The sequence below is a fragment of the Panthera uncia genome, chromosome C2 (assembly GCF_023721935.1).
Source record: "Panthera uncia isolate 11264 chromosome C2, Puncia_PCG_1.0, whole genome shotgun sequence".
NCBI lineage: Eukaryota > Metazoa > Chordata > Mammalia > Carnivora > Felidae > Panthera > Panthera uncia.
The window spans coordinates 51,940,737-51,962,913 of record NC_064810.1 but is presented as its reverse complement, the minus strand read 5'-3'; the positions used below and the strand labels follow the sequence as shown (position 1 = coordinate 51,962,913).

Genomic DNA, 22,177 nt, shown 5'->3' with positions numbered 1-22,177 from the left:
TGTATTCATCTTACATGGGAAGTTATAGGTTCCTTTTCTAAATGTTTTAGAAAGAGTGATACTCATTGACATTATTGGCAGGTGCATATTGTGTGATGTCTTTGGTACCTAACATGTTTTTGCTTGTTATTTGAGAGTCATTAAACACAAATACATGAATGAAAACGGGGTAAAGAACCATATCTCTTAGTGTCATAGGCTTATTGAAATATTGTATAGTTTTAAATGCATTGCAAATGTGATGGCTTTTTCTGTTAATTATCCTCTATGTTTAGTCCTAAAGCAATTGCCTCCCCCTTCTCCTCACCCTTGGCCCCTCACCACACACACAAAAGCAGCTGAAGCTTCAAAATGGAAAGATATTATATATATGTATCTACTGAGTTCTGGTGATTCTGAGTAAACAGGAATATAAAGAAGCATGGTCAGTTCAAAATTGAAGAGCTCTTTAGTGTTTTGTGTTTCAATTGCTTCTTTACTGGTTAACTCCAGCAGTTTTGGGCTGATTAACATTTTATAAAGTTCTTACGAAGTGGCAGGAAGGAGTGCAGGTGATAGTAGTATTCTGAAGTATGAATCATGTTTTAAACCCTGCCAGAATCCCCAGAACTTACCATGGTAATTACAGTGAAGATAACACCTGCCTTTCCCAACATTCTAAACCACTTTTTTCATACTACCATAACTTTTCCTGTCTTTTTTTTTTTAATGTTTATTTATTTATTTAGAGAGAGCGAGAACACAAGCCGGTGGGGGGGGAGGGGGGGCAGAGAGAGAGGGAGAGAATCCCAAGTAGGATCCGTGCTGTAAGCACAGAGCCCGGTGTGGGGCTCGAACTCACAGACCGGGAGATCATGACCTGAACCAAAATCAAGCGTCAGACGCTTAACCTACTAAGCCACCTGGGTGCCGTGTACCATAACTTTTTTTCCTAAAACAGATTTAATCATATGCTCTGTCTTTTTAATCCATTTTGGTTCCCTGTTCCTTCTAGCAGTAGCTCCTCACAAGGGGAGTACAGTAGAATTGCTCAAGGAGCTTCTGAAATATGAGCATATCTGGAGCCCATCATCAGAAATTCTCATTTCTTAGTGGGAGTAGAAGCGTATTTGACAAAAAGTTTGGTCATTGTTCCAGATGCCTCTTTATTTCACGTCCTCACCAAACTTTCTCATCCTGTGTCATGCCATTTTCTTCCATCTTTTTCTGCTCTTCTCTAGCCATGCTAAACCTGGAAATGACATAAATAGTTCTATTTCATCCCTCTGTACTTTTGTATAGAAGCTGTTGCTAATACCCTGATACCTTCTCCTTCCCTTCCCTTCCTCCCTTTCACTCCAAGTCTTTCATCCGTCAAACTACGTAATTTTCCCTAGATCCTCCTCTGATGATTATTAATCTTTCCTTTCTTCCTCATGTAGAAATAGTCACTCTGACTTTTGTGTTCAGCATTTATATTTGATTATGATTTTTTTTTACCTCTCCCATTAAGCTGTGAGCTCATTGAAATCATGTAATTTATCTTGTTCTTGTTTATGTTGAATGAATACATGGATAAATATAAAATGAAAGCCTCTTAGGAATTTAAATGTATAGTTTATATGAACGTTGATTTTAGATGCATTATTCAGTTGAGGTTCACGATCAGCCACTAAGACCTATGTTAATACTCTTCATAATTTTATTTTTCATAATATGTATTCCCATTAAAACTTAACATGTGCCTATATATATATTTTTTTCATTTTCCCCCCTCTATGTCTACAGACGAAATCTCACCAAACTGTCCCTTATCTTCAGTCACATGCTGGCAGAAATTAAAGCAATCTTTCCTAATGGGCAATTCCAGGGAGATAACTTTCGTATCACGAAAGCAGACGCTGCTGAGTTCTGGAGAAAGTTTTTTGGAGACAAGTAAGTACAAATCATTATTATCATCTGCATCCATTTTTGAAGAATGACCTCGTCTTACCTCTAGTTCCATATGGTATAGATTTTACTTGAATATTTTGAGACTGTACTTGAGCATATTTGATAAATGTTTTGATTGCTAATTTTTCTGTTTAGCCACCAAAAGTATGCCTTAGTTACTAAATAGTTTTATGTTACTATAAAGCAAATAGCAGTCATACTATTATTTATTTGATGAGCATTCATTGAGTTAAATAGTTTACCTCTAAGAAGCAGAGGTATAGAAGATGGAATCTCTCAGAAGCTCGTATCTTTTTTATAACTTAGTACACACCTAGGGCACGTATACAAAATAAGAGGCAGAAAGGGATAGAGACTTTAAAAATGGCATAAATAAGTTTTTCTGACAATTCAGAGAGGGTAACAGTTGCTTCATGACTGAATGAATCAGGGACTGCTTCTTAGAGGAGGTGGTTAGTAAGCTTGGTTGAGAACTGATATTCAGCTGAAAGAGAATACTTTAGCACCCCACTTCAGGTTTTCTTTGTATCATTGCACAGAGTTTGAGTTGTGTAAACAAGATATAGAAATGAGGATCTTGTGTAAACAAGCTATAGAAGTGTTATCACGAAGTAGCTAGATAAAGATGATTTCCTTTAGATACTTCCTCCCCAGACACAAACTTTGGTGAGCACCCTCAGAATGTCCTTGAATATAGGCAGAATCCTGGCTGAGTATTAAAGGAGAAGAGTGATCACTTACACATAGATTATTGTTTTTATCCCCTTTTTAAATGTCTATATTTATACATTCACTGGTGAAATGAGACCTATAAAATGTTGGTATATACTTTTGATGGTCTTCATCTTTTGACACCGGTAAATTAACTGTAACAGTGGGTTTCCCTTTTTTTTTTTCTCTATGAAGTACTCTGCTTATCTAAGTGCTAAGTGCTTAGCTTCTTAACTTTTGACTTTGGAAGTATTAAAGCCCTTTTCCTATTTCTTAAATAAAATATATTCTGAATGATTTTTTGGCACTAAAGGGGGAAATACAGTTTTTGCCACTAACATGGACATTTTGTGTTCCAGAAATCTAGCTATTTATAATGCTCCTATATCCATTCACAAATGAGAAATTAAAAGGAAAGGTTCATCCTCATCTAAATTAGAATAACAGCCAAAAGTATGCTAATTAAATATTTGTGGACTGTAGAAAGCAGAAAGGCATTGCCCAATTCTGGGCGTAAGAACCAAGAGGATTTCTTGAAGTCACAGCTCATGTATTAATACTTTGAGCCTAATGCAAACAGTTGGTAACCTTCAAAATACTTTATCTTAAAATTTTAAGAAAACTTACAGGACAAAATGTTTGTGGTATTTCTTTTTGAAAACTGAAAATTCTGGTGAGTTATGAAATTGTTTGCTTGTCAAAAGGTCAGTAGAAAATGGAAAGATTGCTCACACGTTTTTTTTTTTTAAGAGCAGACTTTGTTTTGCTGGCACTTCGAGCCACAGAGAATTATGCATTTGAGACCTCTTTATTTCCCTTTATTTATAACCATAGACATCAAGGGGCTGAAATTTCTTCCAACTGCTACATGAGTGAAAGCACTATTAAATCAAGTGGGGGATTCTTGAAATACTGATTAAATACCGTCCTTACCTCCAAACCTTTATACCTTTTTCTTTTGTCTTCACTTCCTTGAGAAAGCTGTTCCATTTTTCTTTAATATTTTACTTTTGGGATGAGAGCCAAATTTAAAGCTCCTTCTGGAACTCAGACATATTTCCATAGTCATCAAAATTAATGATTCTTTTATTAGATCATTGGAGAAACCATCTTTATATTCTCTGTGGGTTTTCACCTTATTTCACAGTATTTTATTGAATGAGCAAGCAAATGAATGAATGATGTAGCCTTTCAAAAGGTTGAATTCTTTTATCTTCCTTATGCTCTAATACTAGTTTATATTTTCACGTAACTTAGTTCTCATACGGAAGCATTTCTGTCATTTATCTCGCTACACATTGAGGCCATGTGAGAATGCTTTCATTTGATCTAACCAGTGCCTTTAAACTTGAGACTAGTATTGTTTCTAAAAGCAGAAGCATTGAGGAGTTAGTTCTAAAAACAGCCAAACAACTTATGATTTTCATAAAGTAGTTTTTCAGCTTAAGGAGTATTGTATTTTTTTTTCAAAGGAATGGTCAGAGAGAAAAAGATATTATGCTTGGACTAAAATTGGGACAAAGCTATTTTTCAAGAGATTTTGTAAAACTCCCAAAGGCAGTTTTGGTATTCAGATCTCATAAAAACAGGAAGCAGACAAGATTTTTTATTTTATTATTATTTTTTAATTTTAATTCCAGTGTAATTAACATACAGTGTTATCTTAGTTTCAAGTGTACAATGTAGTGACTCAACATTTCCATGCATTACTCAGTTCTCATCATGATAAACATACTCTTAATCCCCATCACCTATTTCACTTAATCCACCACCCACCTTCTCTTTGGTAATTACCAGTTTTTTCTCTAGTTAAGAGTTTTTTGTTTGTCTCTTTTTCTTTGTTCCTTAAACTCCACATACGAGTAAAATCATATGGTATTTGTCTTTCTCTAACGGACTTATTTCATGTAACATTAAACCTCTAGATCTATCTACGTTGTCGCAAATGGCAAGGTTTTGTTCTTTTTTATGGCTGAGTAATATTCCATTGTGCATATATACCACCTCTTCTTTATCCAATCACCTATCTATGGACCGTTGGGCTGCTTCCATATTTGGGCTATTGTAAATAAATGCCGCAATGACATAGGGGTGCATGCATCTTTTGAAATTAGTGTTTTCATATTCTGCGGGTCAATACCCAGTAGGGGAATTACTGAATCATATGGTAATTCTAATTTTTTTTAATGTTTATTTTTGAGAGAGAGGATGTTCGTGAGTGTGCCAGTGGGGGAGGGGCAGAGAGAGAAGGATTCAGAGGATCTGAAGCATACTCTGTGCTGAGAGCGGAGAGCCCAATGTGGGGCTCGAACTCACAAACCATGAGATCATGACCTGAGCTGAAGTCAGACACTTAACCAGCTGAGCCACCCAGGTGCCCCACTAATTTTAAATTTTGAGGAACTTCCATACTGGTTTCCACAGTGGCTGCAGCAGTTGACATTCCTGCCAACAGTGCAAGAGGGTTCTTTTTTTTCCTCCACATCCTCACCAATACTTTTTTCTTGTGTTTTTGATTTTAGCCATTCTAACATGTTTGAGGTGATAGCTCATTGTGGTTTTGATTTGCATTTCCTTGATGATTAGTGATGTTGAGCAGCTTTTCATGTGTCTGTTAGCCATCTGGTTGTCTTTTTTTTTTTTTTTAATGTTTTTATTTATTTTTGAGACAGAGAGAGACAGAGCATGAGCAGGGGAGGGGCAGAGCGAGGGGGAGACACAGAATCTGAAGCAGGCTCCAGGCTCCCAAGCTGTCAGCACAGAGCCCCACACAGGGCTCGAACTCATGGACCGTGAGATCATGACCTGAGCTGAAGTTGGACGCCCAACTAACTGAGCCACCCAGATGCCCCAGATCTGGTTGTCTTTTCTAGACAAATGTCTATTCATATTTTCTGTCCATTTTTTAATTGTATTATTTGCTTTCTTTGGTGTTGAGTTGTATAAGTTCTTTATATATTTTGGATACTAACCCCTTATTGGATATGTCATTTACAAATAAATTCTCCCATTCAGTAGGTTGTCCTTTTGTTTCCTTTGCTGTGCAGAAGTTTTTGTTTTGTTTCGTTTTCTTTCTTCAAGTAAGCTCTATGCCCAACATGGGGCTTGAACTCGTGCCCCCAAGATCAAGAGTTGTGTGCTCTACCAACTGAACCAGCCAGGTGCCCCTAAAGCTTTTAAGTTTGATGTAGTCCAATTAGTTTATTTTGATTTTGTTTCCCTTGCCTCAGGAAACATATGTAGGAAAATGTTGCTACAACCAATGTCAGAGAAATTGCTTCCTGTGTTCTTTTCTAGGATTTTTATGGTTTCAAGTCTCACATTTATGTCTTTAATCCATTTTGAGTTTATTTTTGTTTATGGTGTAAGTAAGTGGTCCAGTTTCATTCTTTTGCATGTAGCTGTCTAGTTTTCCCAGCACCACTTGTTGAAGAGACTCTTTTTCCCATTGCCATATTCTTCCCTCTTTGTTGAAGATTAATTGACCGTATAATCATTGGTTTATTTCTGGGCTCCCTGTTCTGTTCCATTGATCTGTGTGTCTTATTTTTGTGCCCATACAGTAGTGTTTTGATTACTGCAGTTTTGTAGTGTATCTTGAAATCTGAGATGGTGATACCTCTAGTTTTCTTCTCCTTTCTCAAGATTGTTTTGGCTATTTCAGGGTCTTTTGTGGTTCCACACAAATTCAAGGATTATTTGGTTTAGTTCTGTGAAAAATGCTGTTGGTATGTTGGTACAGATTACATTAAATCCATAGATTGCTTTGGGTAGTGTGGACATTTTAACAATATTTGTCCTCCCAATCCATGAGCATGGGAGGTCTTTCCATTTATTTGTGTCATCTTCAATTTCTTCATCAGTGTTTTACAGTTTTCAGAGTTAAGGTCTTTCGCTTCCTTGGTTAAGTTTATATCTAGGTACTTGCACTTTTAAGTGCAAGTAATAATGGGATTGTTCTCTTGATTTCTCCTTCTGCTACTTCAATATTAGTGTATAGAAATGGAGCAGATTTCTGTATGTTGAGTTGGTATCCCAGTAGACAAAAATTTTAGGTGTTACATGCCAAATACTTCCTTTCTGTGCTTCTCAACCTTTTTGAAGTCATGGCAGGACCCACCTCTCTTCTCAGGACTCAAGCCCAGCTGCCAAGAGACTGTGCCTGACTGGAGTCCCAAGGAGATCAATAATAATCATGTGTTAGGTAAATTAGTTTGGAAGGTCTGCATTTGTTAGGTGGTTATGCAAATTCATCGAATGTTTTGATAGTTGAGTCCTGCTTTTGCTTTCTTAATCTGCTGACCAGGGGATAGTAGAAATATATGGGAAAAGAGAAGTGACACTATTGAAGAAATGTGTCTAGGTAAATACTGCAAAATAAGATCAGTACCAAACTGAATCTTGGCACTCTGGAGTGTTCTGCAACTACTCTGGAGTAGTAGTTTAGAGTCCAGAAGCTTTAAGCATGAGCCTGAAAAAATGGGTTACCCACTGTTTAGACCAACAGAAATCCATTGATGTGATTACACTCTGGGTGACATTTTTCTAAGCACGTCAGGTAGCAATTTTGGGGCTAATGGTGCTAAGTACTACTTCATACTGGGGAGATCTGGACTTGCATTTCCAACAAAATTGTAATTCAGTAAGAATCATGGATTCTAAACCTGAATCTTTTTATACGTCATCTTCTCTCCATTCTTACTTCAAGTTCTGTTCTTCAATTTCAAGTTCAAACCCTTCCCTAAATTACAGCAGCAACTTTCTGACTGGTCTTCCTATCTTCAGTAACAACCTATCCTGTTGTTCTTAGACTAGTGAGCTCTTTCAAAAAAACCAAAAAACAAAAACAAAAAAACAGAACTAATCATTCCCTCTCTCTGTCTCTTTGTCTGAAATGCTTCCATGAATTGTTACTGCTTCTAGTTTAAAATCTCAAATCCCATTAACATGACCAGCTTTAGAAACTGTTTTTTTCTGGCTTCATCTCTTTGTACTCTGCTCATTCTCAAAGAAAGAACCTAACTACACAACACTTTATTTCCCAATGTGTTTTTGTTTTCCTAGACGGCATCCACTGCTTGGAAAGCCAGTCAGCCATGCCACTTTGGAAGCTCCCCTACTCTAAGGTGGATATCCATACTCTTTGTTCCAGGCGCCTTTGCTCATATCTGTCATATTAGACGGCAGTGAACTGTTGACACGATCACCCTTCCTAATAGACTAGAAAGGTTTCTTGAAAGCAAGGACCTGCCTTCCTGGATTTGGTTTCTCAGAACCTGGCACACCTCCTGGAATGTGCAGGCACTAATAAATATCAGCAGACTATATGGATAGTTGGATGGATAGGTGAATGGATGAATGATGTTTACTCTCTGCTCAAAATATTCAATGACTTTATTATCTACAAATTGATTTTTTTTTCTTTTTTTAATCCTCAGTTCCTACAGTTCAATTCCCTGAAAGCCTCCTTTGCCTCTTCTTTCTTTTTTACCATCCCAGAATTTTTCAGGTCTAGGTCAGAAGTCTCCTTTTCTGGGGTGTTCTCACTAATATACATCCCTCCGTATGTTCAACTTCAATAATTCCATGCTTTGTGTCCCTATTGTGTTGTAGACCTGTTTGTGTTATTGAATGTATGTTTACTGTGTGGGTCTTTTCTGTGTGACTATGAAGTTCCTTGTTAACATTTTATCCACAAAATTTCATCCAGATACGTTAGTAGAGTTATTATATGTCAGACTCTGTGTCTAGTTCTTTCACATATGCTAACTTCATTTTTACTATAGTCTTTATTATCCTTTAAATGTATTGAATGTGTCCTTTAGGTACTGTATACATAACAGACAGTAATTGCTGGATTAATTCATGATGTATTTTTCTAGCATTTCTTTTCTTTTTTACTTCTGTCCTTTTCTTCTGTCAAGTGGGACATTTTGGCTCTTTCCTGACACATCAATTACAGGTTTCTATGTCTGTGCCCATATTGCTCCTCCCTCTTGAAGGTGTTTATAATCTCTGGCATAAATATTCTTATTAATCCCTCAAAGTGTGCCTTGCTTATGATTCTATCCCTATTTTTATTACTAGATCTCTTCCTTGAACTCCTCTACTCTTGCTTATGCTTTGTACTTATTATTTTTGTTGTTTTAATATCATCTGCCTAGTTATTTTACTTCCCATTAGAGTATAAGCTCCATGAAATCAGGCTTATTACTCATCTTTGTATTTCCTGAAGTAGCTTAGCACAATGTCTCATATTTAGACTTGTAGGAACTGTCATTTACTTAATTTAAATGAGTTGAGGAGTAAAGGGATGTGTGTGAGCGTCTGCATAGTGAGATAAAGACAGAGACACAGAGTTTGCTCACTTAATTGGTTGGGAGGCAGTGTGCTTACGGGTGCGTGTGTAGGTGGGTGTGCTCAGGCTGTGACCGTAACATTTACTAGCTTTGTGACTTTGGGCAAGCTACTTGCTTTCTCCACGCATCAGTTTCTTCATCTATAAAATGTTGATAAAATGACAATAATACCTCCTATCCAGAGTTGTTGTGAAGGTTAAAAGAGTTAAACTCTACCTATAAGGCATGTAGAATAGTGTCTGGCACATAGTAAGCCCTTTGTGTTGTGGAATAGTTAACCAGTTTAAACCTTCAATCTCCCTAAAGACTCCATTATATTAATTATTCTGCAAATAATATAGTTAATATTCAACTTCGTATGATGGGTGTTCCACAGTCCCTAGAAACATAAAAGCGAAAGCCAAAAATAAATAATACATTTTCTAAAATTTGGCATAGGACAGAATATAAGAAACTATCCTGCTTACCATGGGGGGAAAAATGATCTATTTAAAGCTCAGTTCATTGCCTCTACCTTTGATTTCCTGGGGAAGTGGTATGGACCTTCTTTGGTTTCCTGCATTTTCCTTTCACTTTTAATAAAAAACAAAGGACGATAGTTTCTTTACCTTTCCAATGAGTGAGATACGTGTTTTTCTAGCATAATAGCTAGATCAGCCATTTCCTCTACTCAAAGAAAAGGCAGCTTAGTCATATTTAATTAAAGGAGGAGGTACACAAGAGAAATTAAGGACTTTCACCAGGTAACTAACTGTACAGAGAGAAAAAAAAAAAAAACTGACCTAGAACTCAAGGAATGCTATTTAATATTTCTATTATTTAGGCAACTTCTATTGTCACCTTTAAAAAAAAAAAACAAAACTAAGGCTGTTTATATTAATAAGGAAAATGAAATTACAGGCCTATTTTGTTTGACTCCTTATAACAAGATACATAAAAGCAAATAAGATACCAAATTGTAGTTTTCTACCTTTAGGCAGTATGTATTCAATTTGGGGCGATAGTATATCCAGAATTGATAAATATTTGAAACCAGTTCTGTTCCATTAGAAAGGTGCTTAAGGAATGTCACAAATACTGAATTATTTACTAGAGCAGACCGCTCAGGCACTGTGGAGGAGCTGGTATTTTGGGTGGGCTGCACATTTGTTACTAAGGAGTCTAGCAGTCTGTTGGGTAGAAAATGCTGTGATTGGGACTGAGTTGTTACAGTCTGCTGGAGTTCAAAACAAAGGTACAGATAATTTCAAGTTTACATAAATGCCTTCATTTTTTTCCTTCTCTCCACTCTGAATCCTTTACTGTTACCTTTACCTAGCAAAAGCAACATGATTTAGGTTCTGGCGTTCAGCCTTGAAATCTGATTTCATACAACCAAGAGTGTGTTTACAGAGTAGACACAATTCAGTTGAGCTCATAAACTGATCTATAACCCACATTTTTATTTTTTAATTTACAGTGACTAGCGCCACTGTCAGGCAGATGAGGATATTTGTGTCCCCATTGATAATTGATGTGTGGAGCCATATCCTATCTAGAAAATTCCTTGATGAACAAGGAATCCAAATAAAAAATAGTGGTTTATGATCCACCATGGGAATTACCCTGTCTCAAAGACCAAAGTACTTGTAACTATTAATCTCTCTCTTGCACTGTGTTTTGAAAGCTCTGTTCATTTCTTCCCCTTTGTATTTCTTTTTCCATATACAAAGTTGCATTTTTAAAACTGTTCTTTGGAGCCCTGAGAACAATGGGGAACCACTGATGGGTTTTAAATAGGAAAGTGGTCACACTTGGATTTTAGGTGGCTGACTCTTGCTGAAGTAGATATAATGAATTTGAGTAGTGGCTTCCAAACCCATTTGATTATATTCCTTATTACTAACTTATTATTAAATACTTTTAAGCATATTATTTATGATCTGAATATATACATATATTCTTACACAAATAATGTGTATTCTCATATGTAATACAAATAAAAGACATATAATGTGAATTTAAAAGCTACATAAAAATGCAAGTAGAATTTCAATATTTTCTTCCCATCTAAAAAATAATCATGTTAAGGTCTGACTGCCTTCCCCCATTAGAACCTGAAGAATTAGAAATAGGAGACGGATAGGAGGCTATTGTAGAAAACTAGGTACAAATTATAACATACATAAAATCAATATATAAAATAATATATAATCAGTACACAAAATAAATGTACATATATATAAGTAAAAAGTACATGACTTTGAGAGTGACCTAGAGATAAAATTAACCATACTTGACTATTAAGATATATGAGGTAAAAGAAATGAGTCAAGTGTGATATCTCAATTTCTGCTTTGAACAACTGGGTATCCTGCACTGAGACAGGAAAAGTAGGAAGAAGAGGGGATTTGGCAAACAGACAAGTTCAGTTTGGGGCACCTAAATAACTCCATGTGATATATATTAGGTTGGATATACAACCTTGGGGGTACGGGAAGAATATAGAATAGGGATAGAGATTTTAGAATTGACAGTGTATTTATGAGAGCATACAGAGTAACAGCCTGTGGAATATTTTTCTTGGCCTTATGAAATGTTTAATTAAAAAATTAGTTGGTAACTTTTAAAGATTTATTTTCCACAAAAATATTGTATTGAGTTTCACTGAATAATTGGGAGTGATGGCACCACTAGATCTGAATTCTGACAAGGCAGCATTTGGCTATACCTGGGTCCCAGCTTGCCCAAGTTAGATGTGCTCTCCTTCAATTCATTGCAATCCTCACCTGGATCTCTTTACTTATTTCTGTTAACTGTCTGGTCCCTAGATATTTGAGTTCACATTCTCTGAAAGCTGTGTGAAGCCATTGAACTAAATGATATAGACCATGGAGAATGTGCAGGGAGAATGAAGAGGACAGATCCTTAAAGAATTCTGATGAATGAAGTATCCAGAGGACATTTAAGAAAAGGAGGAATGGTCAGAAAAGTAGGGGGAAAAAACATGAAGAGTGTGTGGTGTTATAGATGCTAAAGGAAGATAAGATTTAAAGAAAAAGGGAGATGAACCAGATAATAGTACTAAAAGATCAAACAAGATAGACTTAAAAGTTTCCATTAGGTGTAGTAACAAGGCGCTTATAACCTGATTTATTTTCTATTAAAGAAAAAATTCTGTTAAGTCTCCTTTACAACCAAAGCTTTAATAGGTTCCACGTGTTTATGCAGTTTATTAAATGAGGATTTTAGACGTTTGGAAGTTTTATATTTCTTTTACCTCAGTTTGACTTAGATATCTATCAGATTTCGCCCATCGATTGTTAATTTATTTGACCTACAAAGAGAGACTTATGAAGAGTTTTGTTTCATTACTGGCTTTGTTGTTTATAAGACAGACTGGACTCTTAATGCTAAAAGGAAGATCATTTAAAGCTTTACTTAAGCCCTTCTGTGGCAGGACTTTCTAATTTTAGGATCTACAACTTCCTGATTTTGTTTAATCTGACCTCAGCAGATCAAAGGTATTTTGCTGTGATCCATGAGCTATTGTATCTTACGTGTTTTACAAACCTACCAAGTATCACTGACCTTTCAAAGAAAATATAGTGAAGCACAGTTGGCTGTGCGTGAGAAAGAAAAGAACAAATCCTCTTTTGTTTTAAGACCAGAATCTTTGTTTTGCTATGGTCAGTGGCTAGTAAGTAGAAAATGAAATACGGAATTTTGACATATTCTTATGGATTGTATTTATAGTTCCTCTTCCCATCCCTTTTCACCAATAAACTTTATTTCAAAGTCAGAAAATAAATGGAATTATGTACAAAGTAATTTCATGGCTCTAGGAAATTTATCATGTTCAAAAGTCAGGCTGTGAGACCAGAAGTCAGAAAACCTCAAACTTCTCATATGAGTGAGGTTAGTGAGAAAATCAGGAATAATGTTGAAGAAGCTATTTTCCTTGTTTCTGCAATCTTATAAAAGGTGTTTGTAAGTTTCAGAATGTGAAAATGAGAATGATACTTGTCTATTTTACAGAGAATTAATGAATGTCCATACTATAGACAAAATGTCACAAACGTTTTTGACAAAAATAATCACAAATACCCAGCATCTGTGTCTTTCTGTATGAGAGTCAAGAATTTTCACAGGAATGGTTAGATCTAATTATGAATATCCTTGATAACCATGGTTGCCATCCTGTCCATGATGAGTTGTGAGGCAACTACTTGACCAGAGTTTTAATATGTTCTTTGTGTGGGTTGCTGGAAAACATGTGCTTTTCAAAAACAAACAAAAGCATTTGTTTTGAGAAACAATTGTGATGGCAGAGTAAGAACAGTATAGCCTGATAACAATCTATTTTCATATTCTTTAACAAATTACAGAAGTTATTATAGAAAAAGATTGGATGTAGGAAATAACTATAGATATAAGTATCAACAGATTGAGGAACCACAGTCCTAATATTTTGCATCCATAATAAAAATCAAAAGATATAAACGGTCTTATGAATGTTTCATTATCTTCAGAACAAAGCTAGCACTCAATTTAAAGGTACTGACACTAAATACATCTTTGTTGGTCGAAGTGAATTTTCTAACAAAATTCAGATGAAATTAAAAACAGGAATGGGTTAATAAGGATAGAACAGATTTTCATTTTGTTTAAAATCAAGATGACATTTTTACCTCCTTGAGCTAGAATGAGTTTTAAACAACTAGGACCATCACCACCCCCACCGCCACAGCAACAAAACCAACAAACAACAAATAAACATTGACTTCCTTGTTTATTATTCAGCAGGTACATCATCCGTTCCCACATTTCCCATTCTTTTTCATCTTAGATTTTTATCGTCAAAATGTTTAAAGCTGTATATATTAAGTTTAATAATACATACAGGGAAGCACATAAATCATAAGTGTAAGGTGAAGAATTTTTAAGAAGTGAACACACCAATGTAAATGCCACCCAAATAAATAGCATATTATCTATAATTCAGAACACCTCTTACCCCCAAACCCTCAGCAAGTTCCATACAGTCACTGTTTGCTCATGGTGTTCTGACTTCTAGCATCATTCAATCCTACATAGTTGAAATCATACAATTATGTTCTTTTAAAAAATCTGGCTTCTTTTACTCTTTATGTTTATGAAATTCACCCCTGTTCTTGCATGCGACACACTCTTCATTCTTGCTCCATTGTACAGCTGCACTATAACTTACCTATTGATTCTGTTGGTAATGAACGTTAGGTTCTTCCTCTTTCGGATTATTATCAGTAGTGCTATTATGAACTTTTCCTTTTTGTATTTTTAAAAACCTGTGTATGCTTTTCTGTTGAATGTGTTTCTAGGAATGGAATTGCTGGCTCCTACTTCCTGCACAATTTTAGCTTTAGTAGCTTTTAGTATTCTAAAGTGGCTTACCAACTGAATCACCTATGAGTAGTGCCTAAAGGTTCCTGTTGTTCCATATTATCTTCCCCAACTCTTCGATATCCTTTGTCTTTTTTTTTTGCTTTTTTGTTTTCCTTCATAAGCCATACTGGTGGGGTCGAGTGGAATATCACTGTCTTTTTGATGTACATTTCTCTGATGCTGAATAGATCTTTGTTGAACGTTTTGATTTCTTTGTGTATATGAAAATCATTTGCTCAGTTTTTTAGTACTTATTAATATTTAGATGTGAATCTTTTGTTGTTTATATGTATGTAAATAGTGTCTCCCAATATGTGGCTTTCTTTTTCACTTTGCTAGTGATATCTTTTCATGAATACAGGTTATAATTTATCTTTTCCTTTATCCATTGAGCATTTTGGGCCCTTTTTAAATTTTGGCCTGCTCCAGAATAATGAGGATATTCTCTAATTTCTTCTTAAAAAAATTAAAAAAAAAAAACACTTTAATTTTATACCTAAATATGAAAGAGAAAACAATAGTCTAAAATTAATTTTTATATGGTATTAAGTAAGGGTAGTTTCTTCTGTATGTATATCCATTTGACCAAGCAGCATTTACTTAAAACGTCATTCATTCCCCACTGCTGTTTAAATCTAGTGGATGTTACATATCCAGTGTCTAAATATGATTGCATTTCTTTCTAAAATTTTTGTTTTGTTCCATCTATTTGTTTATCCTTGTGCTAATATCACATTGTCTTAATTATGTAAAGAGTAAAAGTTTGTCAGTGTTGTTCCTATTGAAGATTGGCTTGATTATTCTTGGCTTTTGACATTTGCCTATAAAGTTTAGAATCAGCCTATCATTTCCTATTACAGAAATGTCTCCTAGAATTTTTGACTAGGGTTATATTAAATCTAAGCACCAATTTGAGAATTATTGATATCTTTACAATATTGAATCTGCTAGTCCGTTAAAGTGTTATATCCCTCTGTGATTGTGTGTTGTTCAGCTTTTCTTAGCTTCATTTCTACTTATTTAATATTTTCAGATGCTATTGTAAAAGTCAAGTATTTTTAAGTTTTATTTTCTAACAATATATTGCTTATTTATAGAAATACAACTGATTTTTGTATATTGGTTTTATATTCAGCAACCATGTTGAATTCTCTTATTTCTTCTTTAATCTGCAAATTCTTTTGTATACATATACTACACATATAAAATCATGTCTCAGACAAATACTGTTATAATTCTTGTTTTTAAATGATTCCTGTATGATTACATAATGTACTTTAAAAGTTTTAGTATATTGGGGCGCCTGGGTAGCTCAGTTGGTTGGGTGACTGACTTCGGCTCAGGTCATGATCTCATGGTTCGTGGGTTCGATCCCCGTGTCAGGCTCTGTGCTGAACACTTGCTCAGAGCCTGGAGCCTGCTTTGGATTCTGTGTCTCCTTCTCTCTCTGCCCCTCCCTTGCTTGTGCTCTATCTCTCAAAAATAAAGAAATGTTACAAAAATTAAAAAAAAGTTTTAGTATATATTTTATTTCTTAGCATATTTATTAATATGCTCTAATGGCTTGCAGAGAAAAATAAAATAATCACTCATACTCCTACCACAATCCAGTTATCATCAGTTAAAATGGGTATTGATATCTCCAAACATTCTAGATAGTTTTCAGCATTGGATCATAAAGGACATACAATTTCAGAAATGCAATTCCCATTTAAATATGCCATGGACACTTTTCCATGACAATATTCTTTTTTACAACTGTTCAACGTTTTTTATTTTTTTATTTTTGGGACAGAGAGAGACAGAGCATGAACGGGGGAGGGGCAGAGAGAGAGAGGGAGACACAGAATCGGAAACAGGCTCCAGGCTCCGAGCCATCAGCCCAGAGCCTGACGCGGGGCTCGAACTCACGGACCGCGAGATCGTGACCTGGCTGAAGTCGGACGCTTAACCGACTGCGCCACCCAGGCGCCCCTCTTTTTTACAACTGTTAATTACTGTTACATATTATATCCAAAGATTTTAACATTTCCTATTACTACTATTGAACATATTATTTTAATTTTTTGCTACTATGAACAACACTGTATTGAAGAGATTTATGGGTAGATATTTGTGTTGCTGTGTATTTATGTGTATAAATATATATACATATAGATATATATGTGTGTGTGTATGCTTTTTTTTTTTTTTTTTACATAATCTTGTTAGGTGAAATCCCAGAAGTAGATTTTTCAAAAAATATAGGCTTTTGACACTTGCTGCCAAATTGCCTTCTAGAAATGCTGTATAAATTCTCATTCACACCAGAAGTATATGACTTTTCAAATACTGTAGACTTTGTTGAGATTCACACCTTATGTGGATTTTTTTCATATGAATTAAAAACAAAACATATATCCTTTTATGAACTTGTAGTGTCATGAAAATGTTTTGCCTTTTTTTTTATAATCTCCTAACATTTTTTGTCTTCCATTCCTTTTACTGTTTTATTTTAAACTGCAAGATTGTCAAGTTAGAATATCTAATACACTTTTCAACTTTTACTGAGAAGGAGAAAGCCTGGAAGATTGAGTGACTTGTCAGTTGCTGACCTACTGACACTTTTGCAGTTTTGTTTCCCTGTATCTGTTTTTATCTGAAAGGCCACTAACTCTATTTTCAAGTCTAAAAAAATACAATTACTCTTTTGTTTCTTGGTAAATAGACCAAGACTTATTATCTAATAACAAAATTGTAATGTAGCCTATGTTAAGTTCTTATCTTTCCTGATATTGTATGAACAGACTATAACTCTTTGTAGTGGAGAAAGGGAGTGGAGCCCAAATTTCTGGGCTCCTCCTCCATGTAACATTCCCTTGCCTTCCCTAGACACAGTTTAATTTAATTACACAAATTTTAGTTGCACACCTTGTCTGTCTTGTACCGAGGTGAATAAGATGCGGTTCAAGGAACTTCATCCTATGAGATTTCCTAGGCACCCTCATCTTTTTCTATAGCTTTTGCAAATGGCACAACATAGTCTATTCACAAGTGGTTTGAACATGCCACAGTACCTGGAACATGTAAAGTCTTTCCTAGGCAAATTACTCAACCTCTTTAAGCCTCAGTTTTCCCAACTGTATCATGAAGATAAATATATTGTCTGTCTTGTAGTGTTATCATGACAAACTCTGGTAATAGACATAAAGTGTGTGATGACTGGCAGAGAGAGTAGACCATCAGTAAATGGCAGCCCTTATTCTTACTCCTATTGCAAGTCTAAAAAATCCTGAAATCATAATTATTATAAGTTTCTGGCTGACCACTGGCCTTGTATTCCATTCTTTGTGGATTAACAGTTACTTGTGCTTTTCAATAGATTTTGAAGTTTGAATTAACTTGTAATCACAGTGATTTATAATTGAAAGTGGCAAAAGGACAGATTAAAATATTTCTGGATTAGGGAAAGCATGAAGCGTTTATGTTCTATTTGTTTTTTTCTTCCTCTTTTCATATTCCCAGATTTCTGTTAGCACAATGAAGTTTGTACGTATTTGTAAAACAATTTGTCATTAATATTTTCTCTGACTTGCTTCATCTCTAGGGAAAGAGAGTAGAAACCACTATGTGTTGTTGCTGCAGTTTAATTAAAGGTGTGAAAAGCCATCCTCTTCTTTTTCCCTCCCCCCATACACATCAGGAAAGAAGGTGGTAGCAACTTGATGTCCTCTTTGGAAAGGTTGGATCCTTAGTGCCACGGTTTCAGAACAATATATTTTTTGTAAGAAGTCATTGCATGCTGGGGCGCCTGGGTGGCTCGGTCGGTTAAGCGTCTGACTTCGGCTCAGGTCATGATCTCACGGTCCGTGGGTTAGAGCCCCGCATCGGGCTCTGTGCTGACAGCTCAGAGCCTGGAGCCTGCTTCACATCCTGTGTCTCCCTCTCTCTGTGACCCTCCCCCGTTCATGCTCTGTCTCTCTCTGTCTCAAAAATAAATAAACGTTAAAAAAAAAAAAATTAAAAAAAAAAAAAGTCATTGCATGCTGTTTCTGCTCTTCACTTGTGAACCCCTTCTCCTCCCTGATATTTTCGATGGTGGGTGTTTGATTCAGCTGATCAAAGGAAAGGTACCTGTTTGCAAATTTTGTATATAATTAGTTAACCAAATAATGCCCTTCTTAATCCCTGTCACTACCCTATGTAAGCATATTTGGACCTTCGGTTTATCACAAGTGAACTGTGAGCAAGTGTCATTTACACAAGTGCCACAGAAATGTAGCTTGCTCCTTTGTAAATTACTGTCCCAAAGTAGTATGTCAGACTACAGTTTTAGAAGTTCATACATTTTTTTTTTATAATTTTCTCTGGGAAATCATTGAGTATTGGAAGGAGTTATGGTCTGCATGCTCCTTAAATATTGGGATGGAGATACATATATTTTTATGGTAGCAGGTATTAAAGGTATCAGGCCCATTGATTTCCTTTTTATACTTTATATGCAAGACAAGTTTCTCTTAACATTTCTATGCAAAACTAAAACATGCCATTCTTAAGTCAGTAGTTCTTTGTTTAATATTTAAAAATTTTGAATATGAGGGTTCATGTCCCTTTTATGTGTTGAATATTTGAAACTTTAATTTGGAAAAGACAAATGTGCTTCTTAAGCACTACTTTAGCAGTAACTGTAATGTAACTGGACACAATTTCATTTTTACACTTTGCCATAAATCAATGGCCTCCTAACATTATCAAAAGTTATCCTTGTTTTCTGAGAACAGCAGCATTTTGTTAACCTTAATCAGAGCTTGACGTGTGTTTCTTCTAAACGGCGTCTGATGTGGTGTATCTCTTCGGTTCTCTGTGGTTTCCTGTTTTTTTTTTCACACATAGAGAAAAACCTTTTGATGTAGTCAGCCTCATGTTTTTCTTTCTTTTAATGGTCTATCAAGCCTAAACTTTCTTATAAATGCAGCATAGTATCATAAGCCTGTCTCTCCATTCATTTGTTCAGCTTGCCACAGACCCCTCCTTCTCTGGAACTCCTCCAGCACTGCCTTAAATATGCCTCCCCTCTCCACCTATGTTTTTTAGCATTACACATCTTATTTCTACCCTGTATGCGTGTTCTTCAAGGACAGATAGTATCTTCTATTTTCATAGGTGTATTTCTCGACAGTGCCTTGCCTTAGCAATAGATCAGTGACTCTCAAAAAGTGTTATCCCCAGACCAGCAGTGTCAGCATCACTTGGGAACTTGTCAGAACTGTAAGTTCTTCAGCTGCACCTCAGGCATACTGAATTAGAATATCATGGGTTGCAGATCAGCAATTTCTGTCTTAACAAGCCCTTCCACAATCCTGATGAATGCTCAAGTTTGACAATCACTGAAATGGATAATTATTGAGTGAATATGAAGTTGTACATTTATGGTGATGCTTCACTGGGAAAATTAGTATAGGAAAGGGCCAATGTAGTCCATTCTGAGCCTTTTATTTCTTAAGAGATAATGGTAAAGAAAAACCTAATACCTAAATATGTACATTCTTAAAAGAGGGTGTATATAGCTCTTCTGATGTCCTACTGTGAAAACTGCAGCTTAAAATTTTAAAGAAACACAAATGATTTCTTTCTTCCACTTATTCAAGAATAGGCATTTAACATTCCAAAAGGAGGAAAATTAACTAAGGGATGAAAAATGAGTGTTACTTATTTTCATGGTGGGAAGGAAGTAGGTGAATGTCAGAAAATGGTCAGATGGAGGACAGACTGGGAGACTTCCCTGAATACCATTTTTTGCTCTTCTAAGTTTTTGAAGTATGTAAATGCATTACTTAATAAAAAATTTGATGCATAATATTTAAGAAAAGTAAGTTATGAATAAATAAATTTCCACATGCTAGCCAGTGTTGTTGGTTAAAAATATTAACATTTTCCTTTGTATTAATATGAAAAGGTTAAATAGCATGTGCTTTTTATCTGCAGAATACAAGGAGGTAATGGCTAACATGTCTTCATGACTTTCCACCTGAGCTTTCTCAAAATGGTGGATGTAAATTACTCTTTTGTACCATGAGTACATAATTCCTACTATTATATGAACCCATAGTCTTACCGTTATTTTAAGAAAATAGAGGGGAAAAATTAACTTGATGCAAAGTCAAATGATCTTGTATACACAAGAGGTAAGACACATAGGACTTTGACCTAATCCCTTCTTTTGGATGTATTTTTAGAAATATGTTGATAGGCAAGGATTGTTTGAGAGAGAAGTTGATTTTGATTTTTGTCACATTCTTAGCAAATAGAAAACAGTCCAGTTAGCAAAACCTATTACATATGTTCTGAATTATGAACATATCTTTGTCTTTTTTGTCAACTATTTATCTTTTAGTACAAATGCAATTAATTCTATTAACATTACGATTGAACTCTTCTGTTTCAGTGGAAGGTATGTCTTAAATGACACTTGATTCAATTACTCATTTTTTTTTTCTTGCACAGGACTATTGTGCCATGGAAAGTATTCAGACAGTGCCTTCATGAGGTTCATCAAATTAGCTCCGGCCTGGAAGCAATGGCTCTGAAATCAACAATTGATTTAACTTGTAATGATTACATTTCAGTTTTTGAATTTGATATTTTTACCAGACTCTTTCAGGTGAGCTTTCTATTTGCTGAATCCTTTCCTCCCTCCTGATTTCCTTCCCATGTGTGCATGTGGTGTGCACACGTTTGTTCGTGTGCACATGTGTGAGTACATCTCTCTCTCACACACAAGCATGTGAGAAATAGTCTCATTTTTTGGTAGTGTATAATTTTGAAGTCGCTGGTGTAAGTTTTTGGTCATTGCTATAAGTTTAAGGTTTAAAGTTTGGCGTATCAGGTTCTGTGAGGCTGGTGATTGCTTGTTAGCCTTGAGAAGATTCATGGAAAGGAGCTTTGTTTTAAATTTCCTAGTTTCTCACTTTACTTTGTCCTTTTAGCCCAGTAACTGACAGAATGCAAATTTTATGGGTGGGTATATGCTGAGGTATATGGGTGGGTATATGCTGAGGTTGGAACCCAACTTTTCTGCTTTGCGTCCTGTGTTCATTAGGTGAGAAGAGATATAGTAAACTTTGCAATAAATAGTAAATTTATCATGTTCTGTAGAGAAGATCCCTATGGTGTATACTGTTTTACAACTTACGTTGCTCATTCAACTACATATTATAAACGTGTTTTCATGTCAATAAATCTTTTTCATCAATATAATTATTGATTTCCGGTTGCTATGTAATGTTTTCATCAAAATAGTATGTCATTACTTTAATAAATTCCTCTTTTGGAAAATTTAGGGTTTCTTTTTTGTTCCCCTGTTTTCTAATATGTATGGCTGTGATATTAACCTTCTGGTCCTGTTTATTGTTTTTCTTTTTTAATCTATCCGTTATAATTGTCTTCACATAGCTTTTCAGAAGCAGGTACCATTAAATGATGTAAGCTGTGTGCTATCATTTTATTCTTTTGTATATCTTCATGGAATTACATTAAACATGAAGACTTGAAATTTGTGTTTTGAATTTGACTATGCCACTAAATTGTATATCATCTATGGTGTTCAATTCAAGTAGTCACAGAATGAAAGAATCCCACTTAAAATCTTTATAATTATAGTAATATAAATTATATAGTAAGTGAGGTAAATTGATCAGAACACAGGCTTGCTTGTATCCTGATGGAATTTTTTTATTATTTTAAGTCTCAGTAAGATTTATGCATTTGAAACGTGCTTTCAACAAATGTTGGAG

At 35.2% G+C, this 22,177-nt stretch overlaps 1 protein-coding gene across 4 annotated transcripts in view; it reads left to right on the top strand.

Moving 5' to 3' along the window:
• CBLB (Cbl proto-oncogene B) overlaps positions 1-22,177 on the top strand; it is a 208,543-nt gene that overhangs the window by 88,442 nt on the left and 97,924 nt on the right. For all 4 annotated transcript variants that reach the window (XM_049628118.1, XM_049628116.1, XM_049628117.1 and 1 more), the window contains 2 exons: positions 1,768-1,914; positions 20,889-21,045. In XM_049628118.1, the coding sequence (XP_049484075.1) occupies positions 1,768-1,914; positions 20,889-21,045 (304 nt within the window). The remainder of the gene's footprint in view (positions 1-1,767; positions 1,915-20,888; positions 21,046-22,177) is intronic.